This window comes from Arachis hypogaea, chromosome 7 (assembly GCF_003086295.3).
Source record: "Arachis hypogaea cultivar Tifrunner chromosome 7, arahy.Tifrunner.gnm2.J5K5, whole genome shotgun sequence".
NCBI classification, from domain to species: Eukaryota; Viridiplantae; Streptophyta; class Magnoliopsida; order Fabales; family Fabaceae; genus Arachis; species Arachis hypogaea.
The window spans coordinates 76,125,349-76,152,290 of NC_092042.1; the positions used below are offsets into that span (position 1 = coordinate 76,125,349).

The 26,942-nt window shown below is 34.6% G+C and overlaps 1 protein-coding gene, 1 long non-coding RNA gene and 1 other non-coding gene across 3 annotated transcripts; 1 reads left to right on the top strand and 2 right to left on the bottom strand.

The window, feature by feature from the left end:
• Positions 1 to 6,166: 6,166 nt before the first annotated feature.
• On the bottom strand, positions 6,167 to 9,779 carry LOC112703512 (26S proteasome regulatory subunit 6A homolog). The gene is made up of 10 exons (XM_025754988.2): positions 9,385 to 9,779; positions 9,185 to 9,301; positions 8,970 to 9,077; positions 8,616 to 8,807; positions 8,348 to 8,539; positions 8,010 to 8,128; positions 7,819 to 7,906; positions 7,236 to 7,355; positions 6,750 to 6,890; positions 6,167 to 6,565 (listed from the first exon to the last, which is right to left on the bottom strand). The coding sequence occupies exons 1-10, from the start codon at positions 9,499 to 9,501 to the stop codon at positions 6,488 to 6,490; spliced, it is 1,272 nt and encodes a 423-aa protein (XP_025610773.1). The 5' UTR covers positions 9,502 to 9,779; the 3' UTR covers positions 6,167 to 6,487.
• A 1,786-nt stretch (positions 9,780 to 11,565) lies between these two features.
• Positions 11,566 to 13,133, bottom strand: LOC114924259 (uncharacterized). The gene is made up of 5 exons (XR_011863521.1): positions 13,027 to 13,133; positions 12,479 to 12,943; positions 12,296 to 12,377; positions 11,883 to 12,209; positions 11,566 to 11,790 (listed from the first exon to the last, which is right to left on the bottom strand). It is a non-coding gene; the product is annotated as an uncharacterized lncRNA (long non-coding RNA).
• A 10,651-nt stretch (positions 13,134 to 23,784) lies between these two features.
• On the top strand, positions 23,785 to 23,892 carry LOC112704506 (small nucleolar RNA R71). Its single transcript, XR_003155129.1, has one exon. It is a non-coding gene; the product is annotated as a small nucleolar RNA R71 (small nucleolar RNA).
• Positions 23,893 to 26,942: the final 3,050 nt, after the last annotated feature.

The following is a 26,942-nucleotide window of genomic DNA, read 5'->3' on the forward strand; positions in this document are numbered from 1 at the left end:
TCTTATTAAAATTGAGAGAAAATATTTTTTTTTCCAAAATTAATAAACTCTCTTCCTAAATTATCTCATATATCTCTCTCCATTTTTTTATTTCTCTCTACCATCTTCACTCTATATATAATTTATATTTTATATTAGTAATTTGATAAATCAAAATATGTCATCCAATATTTTTTATTACAATTAAAATAATTTTTTTTCTTCCAAAATTAACAAACTCTCACTCTCACTCTCACTCTCATTCTTCATCTTTATCCTTTTCTCTCTTTTCTCCTATTCTCTATTTTTTCTACCTTTCTGTTCTATAGAAAACAAAATTAGCAAAATAATATAACTTAAATAAAAAATAGTATTATTATTATTATTATTATTATTATTATTATTATATACATATTTTTTTAGTTTCTTTGTTTAGTTTTAAATTTATACCGCTTATCTTTATAATTTATATTTTTATTTCTCTTCTTTCAAATATTTATTACATATAATTTGGAGAAAATACTAATGTTATAATTAGAGTTAGAATCAAGATTCAATTGTTTAAAAAAAATTAATTCTGAGTTAATTTTATAACCATCAGTATAATTTTTTTTATACTAATATCTAATTATATTTTGATATACACAAAGAAAAAAAATATTATTTTTAAATAGCAAATATAAAAATTAATTATTTTTAATTGTGCAATAGACTTAACACCTAATTAAATATAAAAGTATAATGTTAAATTATTTCAAATTTTAAATAACAAATGTTATATCCTGTGTCATAGAGGGTTGAATATAATATATGAATTCGCATATGTGTAAGAATTATGAGTTTTATACGCAATGATTAATTCCACTGTTAAAATCTATTGTTATCTTAAAATGACATCACAGTGGTACAATATATAAAGAGATAACCAAAAAAAAGGTGTCTGAAGTGGATACAAATACAACAACCAAAGAGAAAACCAAAAGTATAACCATCAACTAAAGCTAAATACAAAAGCATGCTAATAAAAGGTACAATTTCTGGCACTACCTTATTTGAATTGAGGTGAAACATTCTTATGAAAATGTTTTCCTCCAATTATTAATAAAAAATTAGACTTTTTGATATAAAAATAATAATTAAAAATCTTGTTATTTAATTTTTTATCTATAGAGATTTTGGTTTTCTTAGACAGAGACTTTTGTCAATCTACAACTTTTTATATTTGTAAAAATAGTTTGATTTTATAAATTTTTTGTACCATGCGTAATTTATACTGTCAGAATAAAGAAGACCACAATTTTAAAAAATGTATATTTCCATAATGTTATTACGGATAAAAATACTAGTATTAAATAATTTTAATAAATATAATTAATTTTAATTTACTTTAATATATTTTCTCAAACTTAATTAACAATAGATGCTTTAAATTTATTTAAAATAATAAAATAAAAAATTATAAAATTTGATGGAACAGTCACAGACAAAAATTGTCAGAACAAAATGTAGATGAAACTATTAAAAGAAAGTGCAGATAGAATTACCAGAAGAAAGTTCATGTAAAATTATCGAAAGAAAGCTTAGATGAAACCGTCAGAAGCGAGTACTGGCAGAATTGACAGAAGAATGGTGAACTGTCATAATATGACAAACTGCAAAAAAAAATTGCCGAAAAAGTGACAAATTATCGAAAAGATGACAAACTACCAGAAAACTATCGAATAGGTGGCAAGTTGTTGAGAGATGGCAAATTGCTAAAGGATGACAAATTGTCGAAAGGTAACGAAAAACATATGATTTTTCCATAAAAATAGTAAATATCTCACAAGGATGAAAAAAGAACAAGATCAAATAAAAAATAGTAAAAACAAAGGGCAAAATAAAAAAGAGGACACTAAAAAATTTTAGCAGGGGTCCACATAGAGGTATCACATCAGTAGTATGCTAACACGTGACATTATTGAATTGAAAGAGAATATCACATCAGCATACTGTCTCAGCCTTAGGTGACATCAACAGATGTGGTGTTGGGAATAAATAGTATGACCACAATCTAATTAATCATGTGTCAAATAATTTGTTATTGTTATTATATTAAAATTTAATATAATAAGATCTTTAATTAAATTTAGAGATTTATCATTGTAATAGTGATCATAATATTGAGAGATAAATTTTTATAATTTAATCTAAATTATTCTTGGTCATAGGATTATTAAAAAGAACATTATAATCCGAAAAGATCAATATATATATAATGGTCTTCATTGGATGAAGTTAATAGATCTCATTTATTAAATTATATATATATATATATATATATATATATATATATATATATATATATATATATATATATATATATGACCATTGAACTGACTCACTTTGAGAATTCCTAATGGTTATAATTACCACGTATTTGTCAATATGATATTTTCAAAATGAACATAGTAATAGAGTTCATTTGACTTGTGACTATCATATTAATAATTGATAATGTATTTATTATACTTTGATTCTGGACACCTAATACCCTAAGGTGCTAGTTGAATGGCCATTGGGTATAATTTAAATACTTGTAGAATTAATGATTAGTCAATAAAGAATCCGTCAACTTTCGGTAAAGAATTTGAGTTCTATGATTATAATGACTTAGATGAATAAAACTTTGGGCAAGAGAATTGAATGAATGAAGAAATGAATTTCTTAAGTTATTCACAGTTCATTATAATAATGGTAACAAGTTAGAGTTTGACAATTGAACCATACTTTAAGGGTTAACCAATAGGTGGAAAGATGGAAGGAATTATGCTTTATTCTTCTAGGATTCTTAGTAAAAATATATTACTTCATACTATCGGGTCGTTAAGGAGTGTTGCTAGACGCCAACCTTGATTAGTACATTTAGTATAACTAATTTACTACTCGTTTAATATTGAACCTATGGGTCACACTAACGAGTGTTCTAATCCTTGCTGTAGAATTATTTAATTATTATTTTGATTTGATCAAATAAATAATTATATTAATTCAAATAGAATATTATTATATTCTTTGCTAGCACCAAGAATATAATAATAGTATGATAATTGAGAATATTAAATGAGATTTGAGAATAATTAGTTATTCTATTTTTAAATTTGAATTATAAATTTGGATGAAATCTTAACTGATTCTGTTTCAAATTAAATTATGATATGATTCATAAATTTGAAAGATTCAAGTTTAAAATAATAATATATGATTCAAATTTGAATTGAGATTCAAATTTAAAATTAGTAACAAATCTCATACTATATATATGTATGACAAGAGTAGAGGAAAGAGATGAGAATAAAATACAAAAATTTTATTCTTTTACCTCTACACACATAAATGTATGTGAGCCTAATTCTTGGAGAAGAATTTTATGGCGTGTAAAGAGTTGTAAGAGGTTTCTCAATTTAGATCAAATATCCATTGGTCAAAGAGTTGACAGCAAAGGTTGGTCTCGGTGTGGATACACATAGCGCTTTCGTACCATTGTAGGAGAAAGTAATTATTACTAGCATACACAGGTATTTAGATCTGATCTATATATTGTTTATTTGAATAAAATTTAAGCACAAAATAGATCTTTAGGATTACTTTCTTTTCTTCCGCTGCCTGTTATGAACACATAGTAATTCTTCACGCGGATCCGGAAGTGGGTCGGATCTGGTGGCACAAATTAGGAGAGGAGGCCTTAATCTGGACTATTGATCTAGCATACAAAATGGGCAGTCCAGATTGGATCTAGAAAATGATGAAGAGAGAGATGGAGGCAAAAGACATGTAGAGGTGTGTGACGGATCTGATGGCAATGGGGTTTGGTTTGTTGAACTTAAAATAGAGAGACGAACACAATGGTGTGATCAGTGGTGAAAGAAGACTCCAAAATGATAGACAACAAGGGTGAAAATGTTGCAGGTGGAGATGAAAGTGCTAGTGGATGCAGCAGAACCTTCAATGGTACGTGTCGACGCATCCAGTAGTGGCGGAGGGTGGAGTTTTCCTCGTTCCACTCTAAACAACATGGCCAAGAGAATGGTATGATCTATGATGGATGAAAACATCAGAAACAGGTTCAAAATGCGACTGGAAGAAGTACGGCTATTAGAGGTGGACATTGAACTTCTAGTGGTGCATGGAGGCGTGTGTGACAACTATATAATATATAAGTAATAGATAATTCAGCACATGGTAGTAAAATACAAATGTCAAAGAATTTATTCGTATTTCTTGGATTGTTTGTGTTATACAAGTAAGAGAAAGCATTATAGAAGAAAAATTGTGTGTATTCAAACCGCATAAGAACGATATAATATATAAAAGTATTTATAAGTATTAAGAGAATTTAAATAATAAAAATATAATATTTTATAATAAATATTTAGATATGTTAAATAATTTTAATAAATATAATTAATTTTAATATATTTTTTTAAACTCAATTAACAATATAAACTTTAAATTTATTTAAAATAACAAAATAAAAAATTATAAAAATTGATGAAACAGTCATAGATAAAAATTGTCAGAATGGAGTGTAGATGAAACTACCAATAGAAAGCGCAGATAGATTTATTAAAAAGAAGTGCAGATAAAATTTCCGAAAGAAAACTCAGGTGAAACAATCAGAAGAAAGTTAAGATAGAACTGTCGGAAAAAAATACAGACAGAATAATAGATGAATACAATCGGAAGAAAGTTCAGACGGAAACAATGGGATTGGATTTGTTAAACTTAAAATGGAGAGACGAACACAATGATATATTTTATATACATTAATAATTAATTTTGGTATATATGTAACATATTTGTTTATTTATTTATAAAATTATTTTTTTAACATTTATTTTATTTTAAAAATTTAGGATTTAATGTTAAAATTTAAAATAAAAATATTACTTTAAAAAATTGATTAATACTGTTGAAACATAGGTGATTTCTTAACTAAATTCGTTTTTTATATTAAATTATTATTATTATTGTAGTTGGACTTCTTTCCAACAAAATTAGTTTGAAACTCCTTCCTTTTCTACATGATCATTCACACTTTTGATACTGGTCATTTTGACGAAAAAATATTAATCCCTAAATTAAGTATGTTCAATTGTCTAACACTCTAACTATTTATAATTAAAAATTTTATTATTAACGAAACCTCCAAAAAACTTCTAATAATATAATAATAAAACTTTTACTTTTTTTATATATTCAATACATTAAAAATGTAAACAATTATCTTTTTCAAAAACTTTTATTAAAATATTTTTTATGATCTTTTAAAACGTGCTCTAAAAGGGTATGTTCAATATTTCAATTAACAAAAGTTCCTTTTTTTTTAATTCAAAGATAGAAAAATTCAAACCCACAATTTTTAAATAAATATGAAAAGACTGTCATTTGAGTTATAGCTCATGACTGCTCGTTGGCTAACATATGTTCCTTTAATAAGAAAAACAAATCTATAATGAGCAATGCTAGGGGCCAACAACTTTTGTGATTGGTAGCCAGCAAATAGCCAACTCTAAAAGGGTATGTTCAATATTTCAATTAACATATGTTCCTTTTTTTTAATTCAAAGATAGAAAAATTCAAACCCGCAATTTTTAAATAAATATGAAAAAACTGTCATTTGAGTTATAGCTCATGACTGCTCGTTGGCTAACATATGTTCCTTTAATAAGAAAAACAAATCTATAATGAGCAATGCTAGGGGCAGCAACTTTTGTGATTAGTAGCCAGCAAATAGCCATCAATGATAATTTAATGGTGCGAGATTGATGTGAGATTTCATCCAATGACTCACATTTCTCTGCTGGTTACATACCGGCCAAAATTCAACAAAACTGTTGGCCCTCTAGATTTTTCCATGTATAAAATAAGTGTAATGTGTCGAAAGAATAATTAATATTTTCAAACCCCAAATCACATTCTATAAAACGAAAGAGGGGAAATCTCACATTGTACCTTTTCATACAGTAAGAGCTACATTACGCAGTTAGTTTGTAAAAGGAAGAGAGATAGGATCATGAAATATTACAAGTAATTGCGAGTGAAAATTTTGTGTGAACAATTGTTATGACCCTTTACAAGTCCCAACTTTTATGCAATGATTTCATGCTGGCTTTGCGTCTGTAGATAATAAACTACTTAGAGTTAATTGTACAAGTAAACAAAGGTTAGGTTATTATGTTCAGATTTTGTTCTCAGCCTCATCAATCGTCATAGATCAACCCACATACACCAAACATAAACCAGTCTGACGACAATAATTAATGATCGTACAGAACCTGGCAGCCTTGTAACGTGAATAATTTACCAAATAGCAAGCAGATGAAATGTTTATCCTTACATGCAAGAATCTGAGCAAGCTATATGTTACATAACATGAACCGAGAAAAAAACAGACAATAGCAAAAGTATTGACTTTCCATTGCCTAGAGTACCTCTCAGATTTCTGAACTTGACACCTCAATCCAGCTTAAGCATAATAATTTAAGCTGGCTTTCTTCTTTGCTTGAACCTGAATGATACCTTCGTTAAAGTCCTCATGGTTCACCTGCAGTTGTACAAAATGCAGATTTATATTTATATTTCAAATTATAACTTGGGCTTTTGCATTGAATCAAACCAAAAAATTACAAACATCATTGCTAAAACAACAATCTAGGGCTAGCTAAAAACTGTTGCATAAGTAGTCAAAGAAAGCGTAGTCATGATGTGATTTTTCAAGTTATGCATACCTCAGTTGCATCCCGTCGAAGGGCCAACATGCCAGCCTCAACACAGACAGCTTTAAGTTGTGCTCCATTGAAATCATCAGTAGACCTAGCTAATTCTTCAAAGTTGACATCTGGGTGAACATTCATCTTCCGAGAATGGATCTATCATGTTAACGTGTGTTAGAAATAAAGAGAGTATTTTATAATATCTCTATCATATCTTAATATATCAAACAATGTTTCATACGATTAGTTTTGGCATTAGTGATTGTACATGGTTCTTTCCTTATCTACGAATAGGGTTTCACTAATATTATTATAAATAGAGGCTATTTGTCCTCTCTTGTGTGACACCATAACATAATCATCAGTGTTTTCATATTATTCACTGTATTTCTATTTTCTCTTACTTCCTTACCTACCTAAAACCCACAATCTCAGCATCAGCAGTAAGTCAGGGTAAAAGAAAACAAGATAAAGACAGCATGTAGCTTAAAGATACCTAACCTGCAGAATTCGGGCTCTTGCTTCTTCAGTTGGGTGTGGGAACTCAATTTTTCGGTCCAATCTACCAGAACGCATAAGAGCAGGATCAAGAATATCTGCACGGTTTGTTGCTGCAATGACCTGCATTGACGAGAATAAATGAATATGTCATTTCAAATGCCTAAGTCCTAACTCCTAACTGAACAAAAAATGAAATATATTTGAAATGTTACCCTTCAGAGAGTATTGTGCCAACTTCTAAGTAACCGCTATTTGAGTTGTTAGTTGTTAGTTGTTACACTTCAAAATTATAAATAAGTAATGTGGCTAACAACCCCAGAAGGGTTTTAAGGAGATATATTAGAAGAAGGGATTGAGAAAAGCTTTTATGGAAAATAAAATATGCAACATTTAAGTTTCCAATGCATTCGTAACAAAAAAAATTTAAAAACTTCTACTATCGGTAACCTTAACCTTTTGGGTACATATTAGCTAAACCCTTAAAGTATTCTTACCCAAAGACGGCGAACATCTTTCGAGATTTCTGTTTATCACGTCAATCAGAAAAAAGAAGACCCATAGACAACAATAATAGAAGAGATACCTTAATCCGGTCATCACTACTAAAACCATCCAGCTGATTCAGCAACTCTAACATTGTTCGTTGTACCTCCCTGTCTCCACTTACTTCACTGCATTTGGCCACCCAGTACACCATAAGCTCATAACATTGCTGAACCATTATAATTGAAACAGGAACTACATACACTGAATTAAATCCCTGCCTACTCATACCTATCAAAACGCTTGGTTCCAATTGCATCAATTTCATCTATGAATATAATGCATGGAGACTTCTCTTTTGCAAGCTGAAAGGCATCACGGACAAGTTTTGCTCCATCTCCTATGAACATCTATAAAATTGTAGCTAAAATCATTCTTCCAATCCACCCAAGAAGATGAAAATAGAAACAGAAGGAAGTAATGCAGTTGTACAGGAAGTATAAGAATAACTAATATCATCTCATAACAAACAATCAATACAAAATTGTACTATTCATTTATAAAAAGAAGGGGAAAAAAAGGGTAATAAACAGCCAAATTATCAAGCATAGTAAAAGGAAGAATCATACTTGCACAAGTTGTGGACCTGCCAACTTCAGGAAAGTAGCATTTGTTTGTGCTGCACAAGCACGGGCCATTAAAGTTTTCCCAGTTCCTGGAGGTCCATATAAGAGAACTCCCTTTGGTGGACGAACTCCCAATTTCTGGAACCGCTCTTTGTGGGTCATTGGCAAAACAATGGCTTCAACTAGTTCTTGGATCTGTAGCCAAAGACCAAGTTATTTAACAGAGGGATCCTTTGAAGGCTCCGATAAATTGTTAGTAACTAAAGCTTACCTGCTTCTCCAATCCACCAATGTCATTGTAGTCTTCTGTTGGCTTTTCATCAACTTCCATAGCCTTAACTCGAGAATCATACTCAGAAGGCAGGGTATCCAAAATTAAGTAACTATCTTTGTTAACACCAACCAGATCACCAGGTTTTAGCTTTTCAGGATCAACAAGACCAACAACAGGTAGAAAGATAGTCTGTAGTGAGAAGAAAACGTAACTGAATAAGAGTTACACCAAAGGCTTTCCATATAAATAAAAATCAGTCTCATCGATATTTGAACACCAGAAGCAGATGGAAATCTTTATATAGAAACATAACTTGCTCTCTAAAAGAAGTGAAATTATAAGGTTTTTAACCTGTCGAGTAGACGTCTTTAGCACAACACATTTTCCTTTCCTTTGGGAGTCAAGATCAATATTGGCACCATCTTCTTCTGCCTCATCTTCTGGGTTCATTTCAAGTATCTGGAAAGTAAAAAAAAATAGAAAATCAAGTCAGAAAAGTGTAGAGTGCGGAACATTATAGTTACAAATGTTTGCAACGAAATTGAAGGTGAGAATAGTTGAGAAACCTCGACAATGTTGCCAACGAGGTAGGGCAACTGTTTATTGAGCTTAATCTTCTCCTGGTTTTCTTTGATCTTCTCCTTGTAAGATTCCAATTCGAGATTCGTCCTCTGCAGCTCTTCCTGCAGGATTGATTTGAATTGAATGAAACCCTAGGATGCGTAACGCTAAGATGAATGAATGATTGAAGGGGAAATAAAAAAACCTTGAGAATGCGAATTTCATTGTCGAGAAGACGAGAAGCTCTGACGATGTCATCGGTGGTCATGTTGGCCAGCTGATCATCTTCCAAGTTGGTATCCTCTACCATGGCGCTCGCCATCCCTATCAACCAAGAATGCTACTATGCTCTCACAATTCAGGATTCCTTGTTCAACAGGCAAGCTCAATTTTCAGTTCCTCAGCCACAGTTTTTTACTTTCCTCCACTCTATTGCTCTCTCCATTTTTTATGGGTCAACTCTCTCGTTACCAAAGACGATCACGGGGCCGAATCGTAATCTTTTCAAAATGAAAAATCAGCCCAGGTCCAAAAAAAGAAAAATCTAATTAGCCCTTTGAGGTTGGCTCAAATAGAGAAGGTATAGGATGTTACTGTCCAAAAACAAAAAGGTAAAGGATGTTAATTTCCATAGGATCTAGTTAGCACATGTTCTAACGTCTAATGATTAATTTATTAGTTTATTTAAATAAATATGGAAAGTTAAATTTTTTCATATGGATAATAAATTTTTAAATAGAATTTGAATCCATGATAAATTAGTATTTGGACTACCAAACTAAGAGGTACCATAAAAAATAAAAAAGTTAACACATGCTCTAAAGACACAAATTAGAGTTACTAATTAAAAAGGTTTTTATAAAAAAAGATAAAAAAATTTAGAGTTACTAACATGTGCCCTAATTTTAATTAATTTTGCTCTTTTTTGTTAAGAGTAACTGTACAAATCTATTTCTAAAAATTTTAAAAGTGGATATTTTAATACACAAATTAATTTCATAGATTTTATTCCGGCAGACAAATCAGTTTTCAGTTCATTTTTCGATAGAGTAATTACCTAAATCAGTCCCTAAAGATTTTAAAACGGACATTTTAGTCCCAAAAAAATTAATGTACAAATCAATTTCCAATGTTTCTCTCTGTTGGACAAAACAGTCTTCCGTCCAAAAATAAAATAAAATCAAATCAAATAATAATAATTATTATTATTAATTACATAATAATATTGTACTATAATTTTTTATATTTTTTGGACAAAAATAATTATAAATTTATTCATTAAATTTTTATATATATAGTCACTTAATAATAATAATAATAATAATAATAATAATAATAATAATAATAATAATAATAATAATAATAATAATAATAATAATAATAATAATAATAAATTAATAAAATTATTAGAGATTATTTTACAAGAAATTCAAGGTTAAAATCATTTGATATTTTTGTATTTAATATAATCAAAAGATGTCCTATTTTAAAAAAATATGTTTGTGTTAAAAAAAAAACATGTATTTAATATAAATTCAAATTAAAATATTTTTTTAATACATATTTTTTAATACAAACATATTTTTTTTAAATAGGACATCTTTTAATTATATTAAATACAAAAATATCAAATAATTTTAACCTTGAATTTCTTGTAGAGTAATCTCTAATAATTTTATTATTATTATTATTATTATTATTATTATTATTATTATTATTATTGAGTGACTATATATATATATAATGAATAAATTTATCATTATTTTTATCCAAAAAATTATAGTACAATATTATTATACAATTAATAATAATTATTATTATTTTATTTTATTTTTATTTTTGGACGGAGAACTGTTATATCTAACGAAGAGAAACGTCAGGGACTGATTTGTACATTAATTTTTTTGGGGACTAAAATATCTGTTTTTAAAATTCTTGAGGACTGACGTGGGTAATTATTCTGCCGGAAAATAAACTGAAAACTGATTTATCTACAGAAGTAAAATCTTAAAGATTGATTTGTGTATTAATTTTTCTTAAAAACTAAAATATTCGTTTTTAAAATCTTTTGGAACTATTTAGGTAATTACCCTTCTTTTAAAATGAATGTTTTCTCCTCACATTTATTAAAGTTTGACTTCAATTTTCAAACACACCACTCATCTCTGTGATGGCTTCCAATAAAATCATCATCTGCTTTGAATATTTTATTTTACTTTCAAATGTATTTTCTTATTGAGATTTTGGTTTTTTTTATGATTTTAGATGTTTTAATAATATAGGTCAAAAAATGAATGCAAAAAAATCAGTTGATATTAGTTATAAATAGTTAGTTCCTTTTTAGGAATAACATTGATTTTTTTTTTTTTTTACTAAAGGATTCCAACATTGAACTTAATCAACAAACAAGATGATATATAAAGTCACAAGAGATAGTTATTACTCTAATTACAATTCAAATTAATTAAAGCTTCCAATATATGCCGAATAGGTGCAAGATGCCTGCGACGACGGCCCAGAATAGGATCTCAGCAAATATTACATAAAGCAGAATCCCAACTTTGGTTGAATGCCACACCTTGATGAACACATGCTTTTGGATCCAATATACCTGTCTCCACAAAAACCAATCAAACACAGAGACATAGTGCCACATAACATAGTATCTATTCATAATTAAATTCAAACAAGAAAGAACAATACCAGTGTATTATGAGGGTGATCATAATACCATCCATTGATGAATCCTGCAAAGATGCCCTCAGCTGCCATAACGTACACAAACATGGCATTCATGCCAATCCATTTCAAAGGCATGAACCATAGTTTCAAGCCCCAAATATCAACCTGCAATTAAATAATAATCCATTGTACAAGATAATATCTATCACTATCATGATACAATGGCAACTAGAACTCCCATAGTATATAATAATACCATTCTATAGAAGGCTGTAAATGCTAATGCTGCTGCTCCAGATGTTACATAAACATAGCTTAGTGTATACAATTGCTTATTCAGAGGAATGGCTGCAGCGCACGAAGAAATAACATCTGAGTGGTTACAATACATAGTAAAGATATTCCAGCTGAACACTTGGTTAATTAGAGTTCACCATGAGTGAAGTGAAGAATAAGTCCTGAAGTAAGAAGAGATAAACCCAAGAGAATCTAGTGCTTCAGTCTTGAAAGATGATCCTATGTTAAAAATTACACAACTGAAAGATTAAGCACAAGTTGAAGAGATGTGAAAAATCAAAGATTATTAGATAATTGCTTTGATTCAAAGGCTTCATCACCTGCATGTGTATGAGTACATGGCCAAAATGCAATCCAATGATTGTGGACAGAATAGCTAATATTTAGCTGCAATCGCATATCATAATTATATTACATGTCATCAAAACTCAAACTATGTAAAGACATTTTTAATTACAGACCTTAGAATTCCTTCTGGCTCAAAAGGAGCATAACACCATGAGGGAGCGTTTTTCCTAAATGGCCCTTCGAAAGGTGATTTCTCGGTGCAACCCTGAGGAAAAGGCAGTAAGTCATTGAAAGTTTGAAACTCTCATTTGCAAAGTTTGTTTTCAAATGTGTAGTAGAAACAAGAAGTGTCTGGTTTAAAAATTAGAGTTGCAACACACTTGTGATCTCTTCCAAGCTGGATGCTTATACATGTGGTTGATTCCAAGCACCTCTCTGTCTATGTATCCCACAGCATTACAAGGGGGATCTAATTTCCCTCTGACTCCACATTTCACCTAAATTTGAAATAGCAAGTGAGCAAAAAAAATTAATAAAGATTGGAGCATCAAGAATCAGAGGCATGCAATTGGAAGCTTACAGTAAAAGTTGTTCCATTATATATGCTATCTGGATTATGGACAGTGAAACTCCAATCTGGAACATAAATTCCATAAAGTAAAGCCAAATAAATGGTAAGTATACATATAGCCACCACCCTGAAATTTTAATAAATAGAGAAAAGTCCATGTCAGTCCAAGCCACTTCGTACTTATGTTTGTTCTTGTCCTTTCTAAATAATAGATAATTTAGCACATGGTAGTAAAATACAAATGTCAAAGAATTTATTCGTATTTCTTGGATCGTTTTCGTTATATAAGTAAGAGAGAGCAGTGCAGAAAAAAAAATTGTCTATTCAAACTACATAAGAAGGATATAATATATAAAAATATTTATAAGTATTAAGAAATTTTAAATAATAAAAATAAAATATGTTATAATAAATATTTAGATATCTATGATATATTTTTAATTTTACAATTAAAATGTGCTATATGTTACTTTTTTTTATCGTAATTGGAATCAAATTTTTTCCTCTAAAATTAAGGAATTCTCCTCTTTCTTACTAATTTTACAACCAAAATGTGTCACATGTCATTCTCTCATTGTAATTGAAATGAAATCTTTTCCTCCAAAATTAAAGAATTCTTCTTTCATCCCTACTAATTTTACAACCAAAATGTGCCACATGTCACTCTCTTATTACAATTGAAATCAAATCTTTTTCTTCAAAATTAAAGAGTTCTCCCCTCATACATCTTTTTTTCTCTATCTTTCTCATTCCTTCAACCACTTTATCTATTTTTTTTTGAAATAAAAAAACTCAACACAATAAGGTGGAGGAAAAGAAAAGAAACAAAAACTTATAACGCTAAAAATAACAACCCCTAGCCATCTCCAGTATTGCCATCAACAACGACAGGGTTCACCACCAATTCACTCATCATAACTTGTAAATGACCTGTTAATAATATCCACCACACTTGAACCTTGATTTTTGAAGATTCTATTGTTTCTTTCTAGCCAAATTGTCCAGATGATAAGCAAAAATTATATTTCTACGTATAAACTACCGGCAAGTATACCAGGTCGCATCAAGTAATAAAACTCACTTAGAGTGAGGTCGATCCCACGAGGATTAAAGGATTAAGCAATCAATAGTTAGTTGATTATCCTAGTTAGACGGTTCATATTAGAGTGATGAGCAGACAAGAAATATAAATGACTAGAAACTAAATGAAAGCAATAAAGAACAGTAAGAGTAAATGACATGAATATAAAGAGGAGAGAAGAATTATCAATTTATTAAAACCAACAGAGCTCCTCCCCCTAATGAAATTGGGGTTTAGTGACTCATAACTCCAAGTACAAATTGAAATTCAAAACTGAAAATTAAACTCAGCATAGAAAAGAAAAAGAAATTTTAAACTATAACAAAAATGAAATTGAAGAGTGATCCAGTGTCTCAGCAAAAAGTAAAATTCAAAAAGTGCATAAGTACAAAAGAGATCTAAAAGAAAAAGGAACTGAAAAAGTAGATCCAGAAGAAGTCCTCAATGATTTAAGATGCCCTCTATTTATACTGGTTCAGTGGTTGCTTCAGGTGTACTTGCAAGTTGCTTTAAAGTAGGCCTTTCAGTTGGTACCGTGTGGATGCTCCCGGGAGAACGTAGCGCTCGTTCACCGACGCGTACACGTCTCCTACGCGTACGCATTGTCAGCATCTCAGTATTTGTCACGCGTATGCGTCCCATACGCCTACGCGTCCCTTGCAACACTCTCCTTTAGAGCGTAGCGCTTGCGCCAAGAGCGCTCTCCCACGCGTACGCATCATGCGCGCGTATGCGTGGATTTGCAAAATGTCAATTCCACGCTGCTGCTCCATCCACGCGTTTGCATGCTTGTTCACAAATCCCACTTCCACGTGTACGCGTCACTGACGCATACGCGTCGATAGCCAATTTTTAAATCCGCTTTCAAAAGCATCGTAGGCGCTCTTGGTGGGGAATGTAGCGCTCTTGGTTGAAGAGCGTAGGTCCCTTCCACACGTACGCATGGCCTTTCGAAGATGCCACATCCACGCGTACGCGTTGCTAGTCAAATTTTCTTGGGTGAAGAACGTAGTGCTCTTTGAAAGAGAGAGCGTAGCGCCAAGGGTTGTGCTGCAGGGGAACTTAGCGTTCTTTAAGCAAGCATAGTGCTAAGATATTGTGTTCTTCTCCCCTGTTATGATCACAAAACAAAATAGCAATACATCAAAGCTTTGTCTCTTGAGCAAATGCATGAAATTGAGCAGAAAGTCACTTAGTCCTTGTATAATGAGAAATTCATTTAAGTGCTTGTTTATTCCAAATAAAATGCATGAAATTGAACCAAAACTTAACTAAAATATCCAGCTAATCTAGCTATGATGCAAATGCATCACAACACCAAACTTAAACCTTACTTGTCCTCAAGCAAGAAAAGAATTATGCACAGAGGTTTCTTTTAATTAGGATGGGTTGAAGAAATTCTTGTAATGCCTTTGTGAGTGAAGTGATTAAGTGATAGTAGGGTGAACTCTGAATTATATACTCATGTAAGGATTCCAGTGCTTGTTAGTTCCTATATTTTGGAAGTTTTAGGTCTAAGGACTTTCATTCAAACGATATTGTGGAAGTCTCTTTATAGATAGTCACCTTGAAGCAGCTTTTAATTTTTTTTTAACATTTTTCTTTTCTTTTTGTATCTTGGCCTCGACTCTAGGTATCATGTCTCAAAGTGGCTTTTTAAGATAAGCTTTCAACTAATACTCCCAGACCAGTTGGTCTAAGGTATTAGGTGTTGAAGTACCCCTTAGGATTCACTTGCTCAAGCCTCTCTCTTTGACACACATCTACCACAAGCAGATTAACTAGGATAATGAGTTCTTATTTCTTTTTTTTTTCTCTCCTAGTAATTGATGCTCAAAGCCTTGGACCTTGTTCTTTATTTTTCTATTTCTTTTGTTTTCTTTTGTTGCTGCTTCTTAGGTCAATAGATGTTTGAGATTTTTCACAATACTTCTCTAAACTTCATATCCTGCCTATGAGCTCCCATGCAAGTTTTCAGAAACATGCAACCTCAATACACAATAATACAATCAGAACCACCACTTCTCTTAATCTTTTGCTTGCCTCAACATTTTTAAGACTCCTCAATCCTTCTTTTCAAAGAAATATTCCCGGTTCTCATTCTAGAGATATTTAGTGCAAGCAATTTTTCAAGAGTATGGTGCTATGAGCTATCTAGCATCGTGGTTATTGAGCAATAACAAATTAAGCTAAGCAGACAAACAGAGGCACAACATCAATTTCAAGTATAGCCATTTTGAATACAAAACAATCACTTAACAATACAAACTATTGGTGTTCACTTGCTTTACTCCTTATCATCATCATTGTTGGTCTTTGTATTCCCTTTCTGTCTCTTTGGTTGATGATGCTTAGTTCTTCCAACAACTAAAGTGACAGCCTGCAATAAATTTTGGGAGTTGCTTGTTTCCAAGCACTTGAAGAATAGTTATCATACATATATGCTTATGAATCCTTGAACTACAAGTGGTATCTGAACACCAAACTTGGTTCCTTGCTTACTTCTATGTGCCAAAACAGAGTTCATCTTTCATGAATGCATACTACGTCATGTGCTTTAAACCTATGGGGAGATGAAATGCAGAACTAAAAAGTAAACCAGTGAAATACAAGTTTAGTCAATTTCTATGGTTGTTTGGAATTTGTGATTATTCATGATTATCTCAAGGGCTACTTTGTGCTCAATGAATGTTAATGGTGGAACACCAAACTTAGTGTCATACATTCACCCTTGATTTTGTTTCTTTGTTAATCCAATCACCTTGGTGTGGAACACCAAACTTAATTTCTTGCCATGCATAGAAATTGGACTAACCATTTATTCTAAGAAGAGTATGAAAGAGTTACCTAAGGTTGGGTTGCCTCCCAACAAGCGCTCTTTTATCGTCACTAGCTTGACGGTTGTCCCTTATTAGGGAGGATGGTGATCATAATGCCTTAGCCCTTCCCCTCTCACAGTGAGCTTTTTTCCAGTATCCTTTTTATGATTTCCATATGTTCAAGTGAGAGGATTTTATTCACTGTGTAGTATCCAGAAAAGTGTGGAGATATTTCTATTGGTTGATAGGTTAGCATTACTTTATCCCCTAGTGAGAAGTCTTTAGTGAAAATTTTCTTGTTTTTCCACCCTTTTGGAACTTTCTTCTTGGGATTTTTTTCTTTTCCAGGAGGTGGTTCATGTTTTGGAGCCTCAGTGTTTGGAAGGTTCTTGTTGAGAATCTTATGTGGAGGCTGTGGTTGTAGTTTCTTCTCTATTTCTTGAGCTTGTTGCACCACTTCTACCTCTTCCTTTCCTTTCCAGGATGAGCTTAAGTGTGTTGGGAGTGTCTCATCAGGTGCCTCTTTCAAGTTTGGATTTATGGAATCAATCTTCATACACTCTTCTTCTTGATTGGAATCTTGCAGATTCTTGAAGACATTGAATGTTAGATGTTCTTCGTGTACTGGTGGACGAAATTGTGATCACTACAACTTCGCACAACTAACCAGCAAGTGTACTGGGTCGTCCAAGTAATAAACCTTACGCGAGTAAGGGTCGATCCCACAGAGATTGTTGGTATGAAGCAAGCTATGGTCACCTTGTAAATCTTAGTCAGGCAAACTCAAATGGGTATGGTGATATGCGAATAAAACATAAAGATAGAGATACTTATGTAATTCATTGGTAGGAATTTCAGATAAGCATATGAAGATGCCTTCCCTTCCGTCTCTCTGCTTTCCTACTGTCTTCATCCAATCCTTCTTACTCCTTTCCATGGCAAGCTCAAGCAAGGGTTTCACCGTTGTCAGTGGCTACCTCCCATCCTCTCAGTGGAAATGTTCAACGCACCCTGTCACGGCACGGCTATCCATCTGTCGGTTCTCGATCAGGTCGGAATAGAATCCAGTGATTCTTTTGCGTCTGTCACTAACGCCCCGCCTTCAGGAGTTTGAAGCACGTCACAGTCATTCAATCATTGAATCCTACTCAGAATACCACAGACAATGTTAGACCTTCCGGATTCTCCTGAATGCCGCCATCAGTTCTAGACTATACCACGAAGACTCTGATCTCACGGAATGGATGGCTCGGTTGTCAGGCGAGCGCTCGTTTGTCAGGCGATCAACCATGCATCGTGTATCAGGAATCCAAGAGATATTCACCCAATCTAAGGTAGAACGGAGGTGGTTGTCAGTCACACGTTCATAGGTGAGAATGATGATGAGTGTCACGGATCATCACATTCATCAAGTTGAAGAACAAGTGATATCTTGGAACAAGAACAAGCGGAATTGAATAGAAGAACAATAGTAATTGCATTAATACTCGAGGTACAGCAGAGCTCCACACCTTAATCTATGGTGTGTAGAAACTCCACCGTTGAAAATACATAAGTGATAGTGTGATCATTGGTTTCGGCCCCAGAGAGGGAACCAGAAGAACCAAGATGAAAATACAATAGTAAATGGTCCTACTTATAGAGAACTAGTAGCCTAGGGTTTACAGAGATGAGTAAATGACATAAAAATCCACTTCCGGGCCCACTTGGTGTGTGCTTGGGCTGAGCATTGAAAGAATTTCGTGTAGAGACTCTTCTTGGAGTTAAACGCCAGCTTTGGTGCCAGTTTGGGCGTTTAACTCCCATTCTTGTGCCAGTTCCGGCGTTTAACGCTGGGAATTCTGAGGGTGACTTTGAACGCCGGTTTGGGCCATCAAATCTTGGGCAAAATATGGAATATCATATATTGCTGGAAAGCCCAGGATGTCTACTTTCCAACGCCGTTGAGAGCGCGCCAATTAGGCTTCTGTAGCTCCAGAAAATCTACTTCGAGTGCAGGGAGGTCAGAATCCAACAGCATCTGCAGTCCTTTTCAGTCTCTGAATCAGATTTTTGCTCAGGTCCCTCAATTTCAGCTAGAAAATACCTGAAATCACAGAAAAACACACAAACTCATAGTAAAGTCCAGAAAAGTGAATTTTAACTAAAAACTAATAAAAATATACTAAAAACTAACTAGATCATACTAAAAACATACTAAAAACAATGCCAAAAAGCGTACAAATTATCCGCTCATCACAACACCAAACTTAAATTGTTGCTTGTCCTCAAGCAACTGAAAATCAAATAAGATAAAAAGAAGAGAATATACTATAGACTCCAAATTATCAATAAAACTTGGCTCCAATTAGATGAGCGGGACTTTTAGCTTTTTGCCTCTGAATAGTTTTGGCATCTCACTCTATCCTTTGAAATTCAGAATGATTGGCTTCTTTAGGAACTCAGAATCCAGATAGTGTTATTGATTCTCCTAGTTAAGTATGATGATTCTTGAACACAGCTACTTATTGAGTCTTGGCCGTGGCCCAAAGCACTCTGTCTTCCAGTATTACCACCGGATACATACATGCCACAGACACATAATTGGGTGAACCTTTTCAGATTGTGACTCAGCTTTGCTAGAGTCCCCAACTAGAGGTGTCCAGGGTTCTTAAGCACACTCTTTTTGCCTTGGATCACAACTTTATTTCTTTCCTTTTCTTTTTCTCTCTTTTTTTTTCTCGTTTTCTTTTCTTCCCTCTTTTTTTTCGTTTTTCTCTCTCTTTTTTTTTTGTATTCACTGCTTTTTCTTGCTTCAAGAATCATTTGTTTATGATTTTTCAGATCCTCAGTAACATGTCTCCTTTTTCATCATTCTTTCAAGAGCCAACATTCATGAACCACAAATTCAAAAGACATATGCACTGTTTAAGCATACATTCAGAAAACAAAAGCATTGCCACCACATCAAAATAATTAAACTGTTATAAAATTCAAAATTCATGCAATTATTATCTTTTTCAATTAAGAACATTTTTTATTCAAGAAAGGTGATGGATTCATAGGACATTCATAGCTTTAAGGCATAGACACTAAGACACTAATGATCACAAGACACAAACATAGATAACATAAGCACTAAAATTCGAAAAACAGAAAAATAAAGAACAAGGAAATTAAAGAACGGGTCCACCTTAGTGATGGCGGCTTGTTCTTCCTCTTGAAGGTCCTATGGAGTGCTTGAGCTCCTCAATGTCTCTTCCTTGTCTTTGTTGCTCCTCTCTCATGATTCTTTGATCTTCTCTAATTTCATGGAGGATGATGGAGTGTTCTTGATGCTCCACCCTTAGTTGTCCCATGTTGGAACTCAATTCTCCTAGGGAGGTGTTTAGTTGCTCCCAATAGTTTTGTGGAGGAAAATGCATCCCTTGAGGAATCTTCGGGATCTCATGATGAGTGGGATCTCTTGTGTGCTCCATCCTCTTCTTAGTGATGGGCTTGTCTTCATCAATAGGGATGTCTCCCTCTATGTCAACTCCAACTGAATAACAGAGGTGACAAATGAGATGAGGGAAAGCTAACCTTGCCAAGGTAGAGGACTTGTCCGCCACCTTATAAAGCTCTTGAGCTATAACCTCATGAACTTCTATTTCTTCTCCAATCATGATGCTATGAATCATGATAGCCCGGTCTATGGTAACTTCGGACCGGTTGCTAGTGGGAATGATTGAGCGTTGGATAAACTCCAACCATCCCCTAGCCACGGGTTTGAGGTCATGCCTTCTCAATTGAACCGGCTTCCCTCTTGAATCTCTCTTCCATTGGGTACCCTCTTCACAAATAACTGTGAGGACTTGGTCCAACCTTTGATCAAAGTTGACCCTTCTAGTGTAAGGATGTTCATCTCCTTGCATCATGGGCAAATTGAATGCCAACCTTACACTTTCCGGACTAAAATCCAAGTATTTCCCCCGAACCATGGTAAGATAATTCTTTGGATCCGGGTTCACACTTTGATCATGGTTCTTGGTGATCCATGCATTGGCATAGAACTCTTGAACCATTAAGATTCCGACTTGTTGAATGGGGTTGGTAAGAACTTCCCAACCTCTTCTTCGGATCTCATGTCGGATCTCCGGATATTCACCCTTTTTGAGTGAAAAAGGGACCTCGGGGATCACCTTCTTCAAGGCCACAACTTCATAGAAGTGGTCTTGATGCACCCTTGAGATGAATCTTTCCATCTCCCATGACTCGGAGGTGGAAGCTTTTGCCTTCCCTTTCCTCTTTCTAGAGGTTTCTCCGGCCTTGGGTGCCATAAATGGTTATGGAAAAACAAAAAGCAATGCTTTTACCACACCAAACTTAAAATGTTTGCTCGTCCTCGAGCAAAAGAAGAAAGAAGAGAGTAGAAGAAGAAGAAATGAGGGAGAAGGAAATGGCTTTGTGTTCGGCCAAAGGGGAAGAAGTAGTGTTTAGGTTGTGTGAAAATGAAGGAGTGAAGATGGGTTTATATAGGAGAGGGGGAAGGGTAGGGTTCGGTCAATTGAGGGTGGGTTTGGGTGGGAAAGTGGTTTGAATTTGAATGGTGAGGTAGGTGGGGTTTTATGAAGGATGGATGTGAGTGGTGAAGAGAAAGATGGGATTTGATAGGTGAAGGGTTTTTGGGGAAGAGGTGTTGAGGTGATTGGTGAATGGGTGAAGAAGAGAGAGAGAGTGGTGGGGTAGGTGGGGATCCTGTGGGGTCCACAGATCCTGAGGTGTCAAGGAAAAGTCATCCCTGCACCAAATGGCAAGCAAAAATGCGTTTTTAGCCAATTCTGGCGTTAAACGCCGGGCTGGTGCCCATTTCTGGCGTTTAACACCAGCTTCTTGCCCTTTTCTGGCATTTAACGCCAGTCTGGTGCCCCTTTCTGGCGTTAAACGCCCAGAATGGTGCCAGACTGGGCGTTAAACGCCCAACAGCTAGCCTCACTGGCGTTTAAACGCCAGCATGCTCTCCTTCAGGGTGTGCTATTTTTCTTTCTGTTTTTTCATTCTGTTTTTGCTTTTTTTCATTGATTTTGTGACTTCTCATGATCATCAACCTACAAAAGAACATAAAATAACAAAAGAAAATAGATAAAATATAACATTGGGTTGCCTCCCAACAAGCGCTTCTTTAATGTCAGTAGCTTGACAGAGGACTCTCATGGAGCCTCAGAAATTCTCAGAGCCATGTTGGAACCTCCCAACACCAAACTTAGAGTTTGAATGTGGGGGTTCAACACCAAACTTAGAGTTTGGTTGTGGCCTCCCAACACCAAACTTAGAGTTTGACTGTGGGGGCTCTGTTTGGCTCTGTTTTGAGAGGAGCTCTTCATGCTTCCTCTCCATAGTGATAGAGGGATATCCTTGGGCCTTAAACACCAAGGATTCTCCATTCACTTGAATGATCAACTCTCCTCTATCAACATCAATCACAGCCTTTGCTGTGGCTAGGAAGGGTCTGCCAAGGATGATGGTTTCATCCATGCACTTCCCAGTCTCTAGGACTATGAAATCAGTAGGGATGTAATGGTCTTCAACTTTTACCAGAACATCCTCTACAAGTCCATAAGCTTGTTTTCTTGAGTTGTCTGCCATCTCTAGTGAGATTTTTGCAGCTTGCACCTCAAAGATCCCTAGCTTCTCCATTACAGAGAGAGGCATGAGGTTTACACTTGACCCTAGGTCACACAAAGCCTTCTTGAAGGTCATGGTGCCTATGGTACAAGGTAATGAAAACTTCCCAGGATCCTGTCTCTTTTGAGGTAATCTCTGCCTAGACAAGTCATCCAGTTCTTTGGTGAGCAAAGGGGATTCATCCTCCCAAGTCTCATTTCCAAATAACTTGTCATTTAGCTTCATGATTGCTCCAAGGTATTTAACAACTTGCTCTTCAGTGACATACTCATCCTCTTCAGAGGAAGAATACTCATCAGAGCTCATGAATGGCAGAAGTAAGTCCAATGGAATCTCCATGGTCTCATTTTGAGCCTCAGATTCCCATGGTTCCTCATTGGGGAACTCATTGGAGGCCAGTGGACGTCCATTGAGGTCTTCCTCAGTGGCGTTCACTGCCTCTCCTTCCTCCCAAAATTCGGCCATGTTGATGGCCTTGCACTCTCCTTTTGGATTTTCTTCTGTATTGCTTGGGAGAGTACTAGGAGGGAGTTCAGTAATTTTCTTGCTCAGCTGACCCACTTGTGCCTCCAAGTTTCTAATGGAGGACCTTGTTTCAGTCATGAAACTTTGAGTGGTTTTGATTAGATCAGAGACCATGGTTGCTAAGTCAGAGGTATTCTGCTTAGAACTCTCTGTCTGTTGCTGAGAAGATGATGGAAAAGGCTTGCTATTGCTAAACCTGTTTCTTCCACCATTATTGTTGTTGAAACCTTGTTGAGGTCTCTGTTGATCCTTCCATGAGAAATTTGGATGATTTCTCCATGAAGGGTTGTAGGTGTTTCCATAGGGTTCTCCCATGTAATTCACCTCTTCCATTGAAGGGTTCTCAGGATCATAAGCTTCTTCCTCAGATGAAGCTTCCTTAGTACTGCTTGGTGCATTTTGCATTCCAGACAGACTTTGAGAAATCATATTGACTTGTTGAGTCAATATTTTGTTCTGAGCCAATATGGCATTCAGAGTGTCAATCTCAAGAACTCCTTTCTTCTGACTAGTCCCATTGTTCACATGATTCCTTTCAGAAGTGTACATGAATTGGTTATTTGCAACCATTTCAATCAGTTCTTGAGCTTCTGTAGGCGTCTTCTTCAGATGAAGAGATCCTCCAGCAGAGCTATCCAAAGACATCTTGGACAGTTCAGACAGACCATCATAGAAAATACCTATGATGCTCCATTCAGAAAGCATATCAGAAGGACACTTTCTGATTAATTGTTTGTATCTTTCCCAAGCTTCATAGAGGGATTCTCCTTCCTTCTGTCTGAAGGTTTGGACTTCCACTCTAAGCTTACTCAATTTTTGAGGTGGAAAGAACTTTGCCAAGAAGGCATTGACTAGCTTTTCCCAAGAGTCCAGGCTTTCTTTAGGTTGTGAGTCCAACCATGTCCTAGCTCTGTCTCTTACAGCAAAAGGGAATAGCATAAGTCTGTAGACCTCAGGGTCAACCCCATTAGTCTTGACAGTGTCACAGATTTGCAAGAATTCAGCTAAAAACTGATGAGGATCTTCCAATGGAAGTCCATGGAACTTGCAATTCTGTTGCATTAGAGAAACTAATTGAGGCTTAAGCTCAAAGTTGTTTGCTCCAATGGCAGGGATAGAGATGCTTCTCCCATAAAAGTCGAGAGTAGGTGCAGTAAAGTCACCCAGCACCTTCCTTGCATTGTTGGCATTGTTGTTGTTTTCGGCTGCCATAGGTTCTTCTTCTTTGAAGATTTCTGTTAGGTCCTCTATAGAGAGTTGTGCCTTGGCTTCTCTTAGCTTTCTCTTCAAGGTCCTTTCAGGTTCAGGATCAGCCTCAACAAGAATGCTTTTGTCCTTGCTCCTGCTCATAAGAAAGAGAAGGGAACAAGAAAATGTGGAATCCTCTATGTCACAGTATAGAGATTCCTTTAGGTGTCAGAGGAAAAGAAAATTAGAAGACAGAAGTAGAAAATTCGAACTTATCAAAGAAGATGGAGTTCGAATTTTGCATTAAAGAATAGTGTTAGTCCATAAATAGAAGGATGTGAGAAGAAGGGAAGTAATTTTCGAAAATTAAGTAAAAGATTTTGAAAACATTTTGAAAAACACTAATTGATTTTCGAAAATAAAAGTGGGAAAGAAATCAAGTGATTTTTGAAAAAGAATTTGAAATTAGAAATCAAAAAGATTTGATTGAAAGCTATTTTGAAAAAGATTTGGTTAAGAAGATATGATTAGTTTTAAAAAAATGTGATTGAAAAGATATGATTTGAAAACATTTTAAAAGATTTGATTTTGAAAATCAATGACTTGGCTTATCAAGAAAAGATATGATTCAAACATTAAACCTTTCTCAACAGAAAAGGCAACATACTTGAAATGTTGAATCAAATCATTAATTGATAGCAAGTATCTTTGAAAAATGGAAAGAAAATGATTTTGAAAAAGATTTGATTGAAAAGATATGATTTGAAAAAGATTTGATTTTGAAAAATTTTTGAAAACTTGAAAAAAAATTGCATTGAAAACAGAATCTTTCCTCTTGTGCCATCCTGGCGTTAAACGCCCAGAATGGTGCACATTCTGGCGTTTAACGCCCAAAGCTATACCCTTTTGGGCGTTAAACGCCCAACCAGGTACCCTGGCTGGCGTTTAAACGCCAGTCTGTCCTTCTTCACTGGGCGTTTTGAACGCCCAGCTTTTTCTGTGCAATTCCTCTGCTGAATGTTCTGAATCTTCAATTCTCTGTATTATTGACTTGAAAAGACACCAATCAAAAAAATATTTTTGGATTTTTAATAGTAAGGAATAATCAAAATGCAACTAAAATCAAATAACAATGCATGCAAGACACCAAACTTAGCAGTTTGTATACTACTGACACTAATGAGAATGCATATGGAACACATAAACACTCAAGTCAAGAGAATTTAAAGATCAAAGTAAGAAATCATCAAGAATTACTTGAAGATCCTTAAGACACATGAATGGATGCATGCAATTGACACCAAACTTAACATGAGACACTAGACTCAAACAAGAAATCGTTTTTTTGGATTTTATGATTTTGTAAAATTTTTTTGGATTTTTCGAAAATTAAGTGGAAAAAGAAAATAAAGGTATCAAAATTCTTAATGAGAATTCCAGGAATCATGCAATGTTAGTCTAAAGCTTCAGTCTAAAGAAATTAGACATGGCTGAACAAGCTTCAGCAGGACATTGCATTCAAGAGCTAAATTGATGAAAATCAATCAACTTTGGTGATGATAAGAACATCACCGTGAAACACTAGAATTCATTCTTAAGAACTCTGAAGAAAAAAAATACCTAATCTAAGCAACAAGATGAACCGTCAGTTGTCCAAACTCAACAATCCCCGGCAACGGCGCCAAAAACTTGGTGGACGAAATTGTGATCACTACAACTTCGCACAACTAACCAGCAAGTGTACTGGGTCGTCCAAGTAATAAACCTTACGCGAGTAAGGGTCGATCCCACAGAGATTGTTGGTATGAAGCAAGCTATGGTCACCTTGTAAATCTTAGTCAGGCAAACTCAAATGGGTATGGTGATATGCGAATAAAACATAAAGATAGAGATACTTATGTAATTCATTGGTAGGAATTTCAGATAAGCGTATGAAGATGCCTTCCCTTCCGTCTCTCTGCTTTCCTACTGTCTTCATCCAATCCTTCTTACTCCTTTCCATGGCAAGCTCAAGCAAGGGTTTCACCGTTGTCAGTGGCTACCTCCCATCCTCTCAGTGGAAATGTTCAACGCACCCTGTCACGGCACGGCTATCCATCTGTCGGTTCTCGATCAGGCCGGAATAGAATCCAGTGATTCTTTTGCGTCTGTCACTAACGCCCCGCCTTCAGGAGTTTGAAGCACGTCACAGTCATTCAATCATTGAATCCTACTCAGAATACCACAGACAAGGTTAGACCTTCCGGATTCTCTTGAATGCCGCCATCAGTTCTAGCCTATACCACGAAGACTCTGATCTCACGGAATGGATGGCTCGGTTGTCAGGCGAGCGCTCGTTTGTCAGGCGATCAACCATGCATCGTGTATCAGGAATCCAAGAGATATTCACCCAATCTAAGGTAGAACGGAGGTGGTTGTCAGTCACACGTTCATAGGTGAGAATGATGATGAGTGTCACGGATCATCACATTCATCAAGTTGAAGAACAAGTGATATCTTGGAACAAGAACAAGCGGAATTGAATAGAAGAACAATAGTAATTGCATTAATACTCGAGATACAGCAGAGCTCCACACCTTAATCTATGGTGTGTAGAAACTCCACCGTTGAAAATACATAAGTGATAGTGTGATCATTGGTTTCGGCCCCAGAGAGGGAACCAGAAGAAC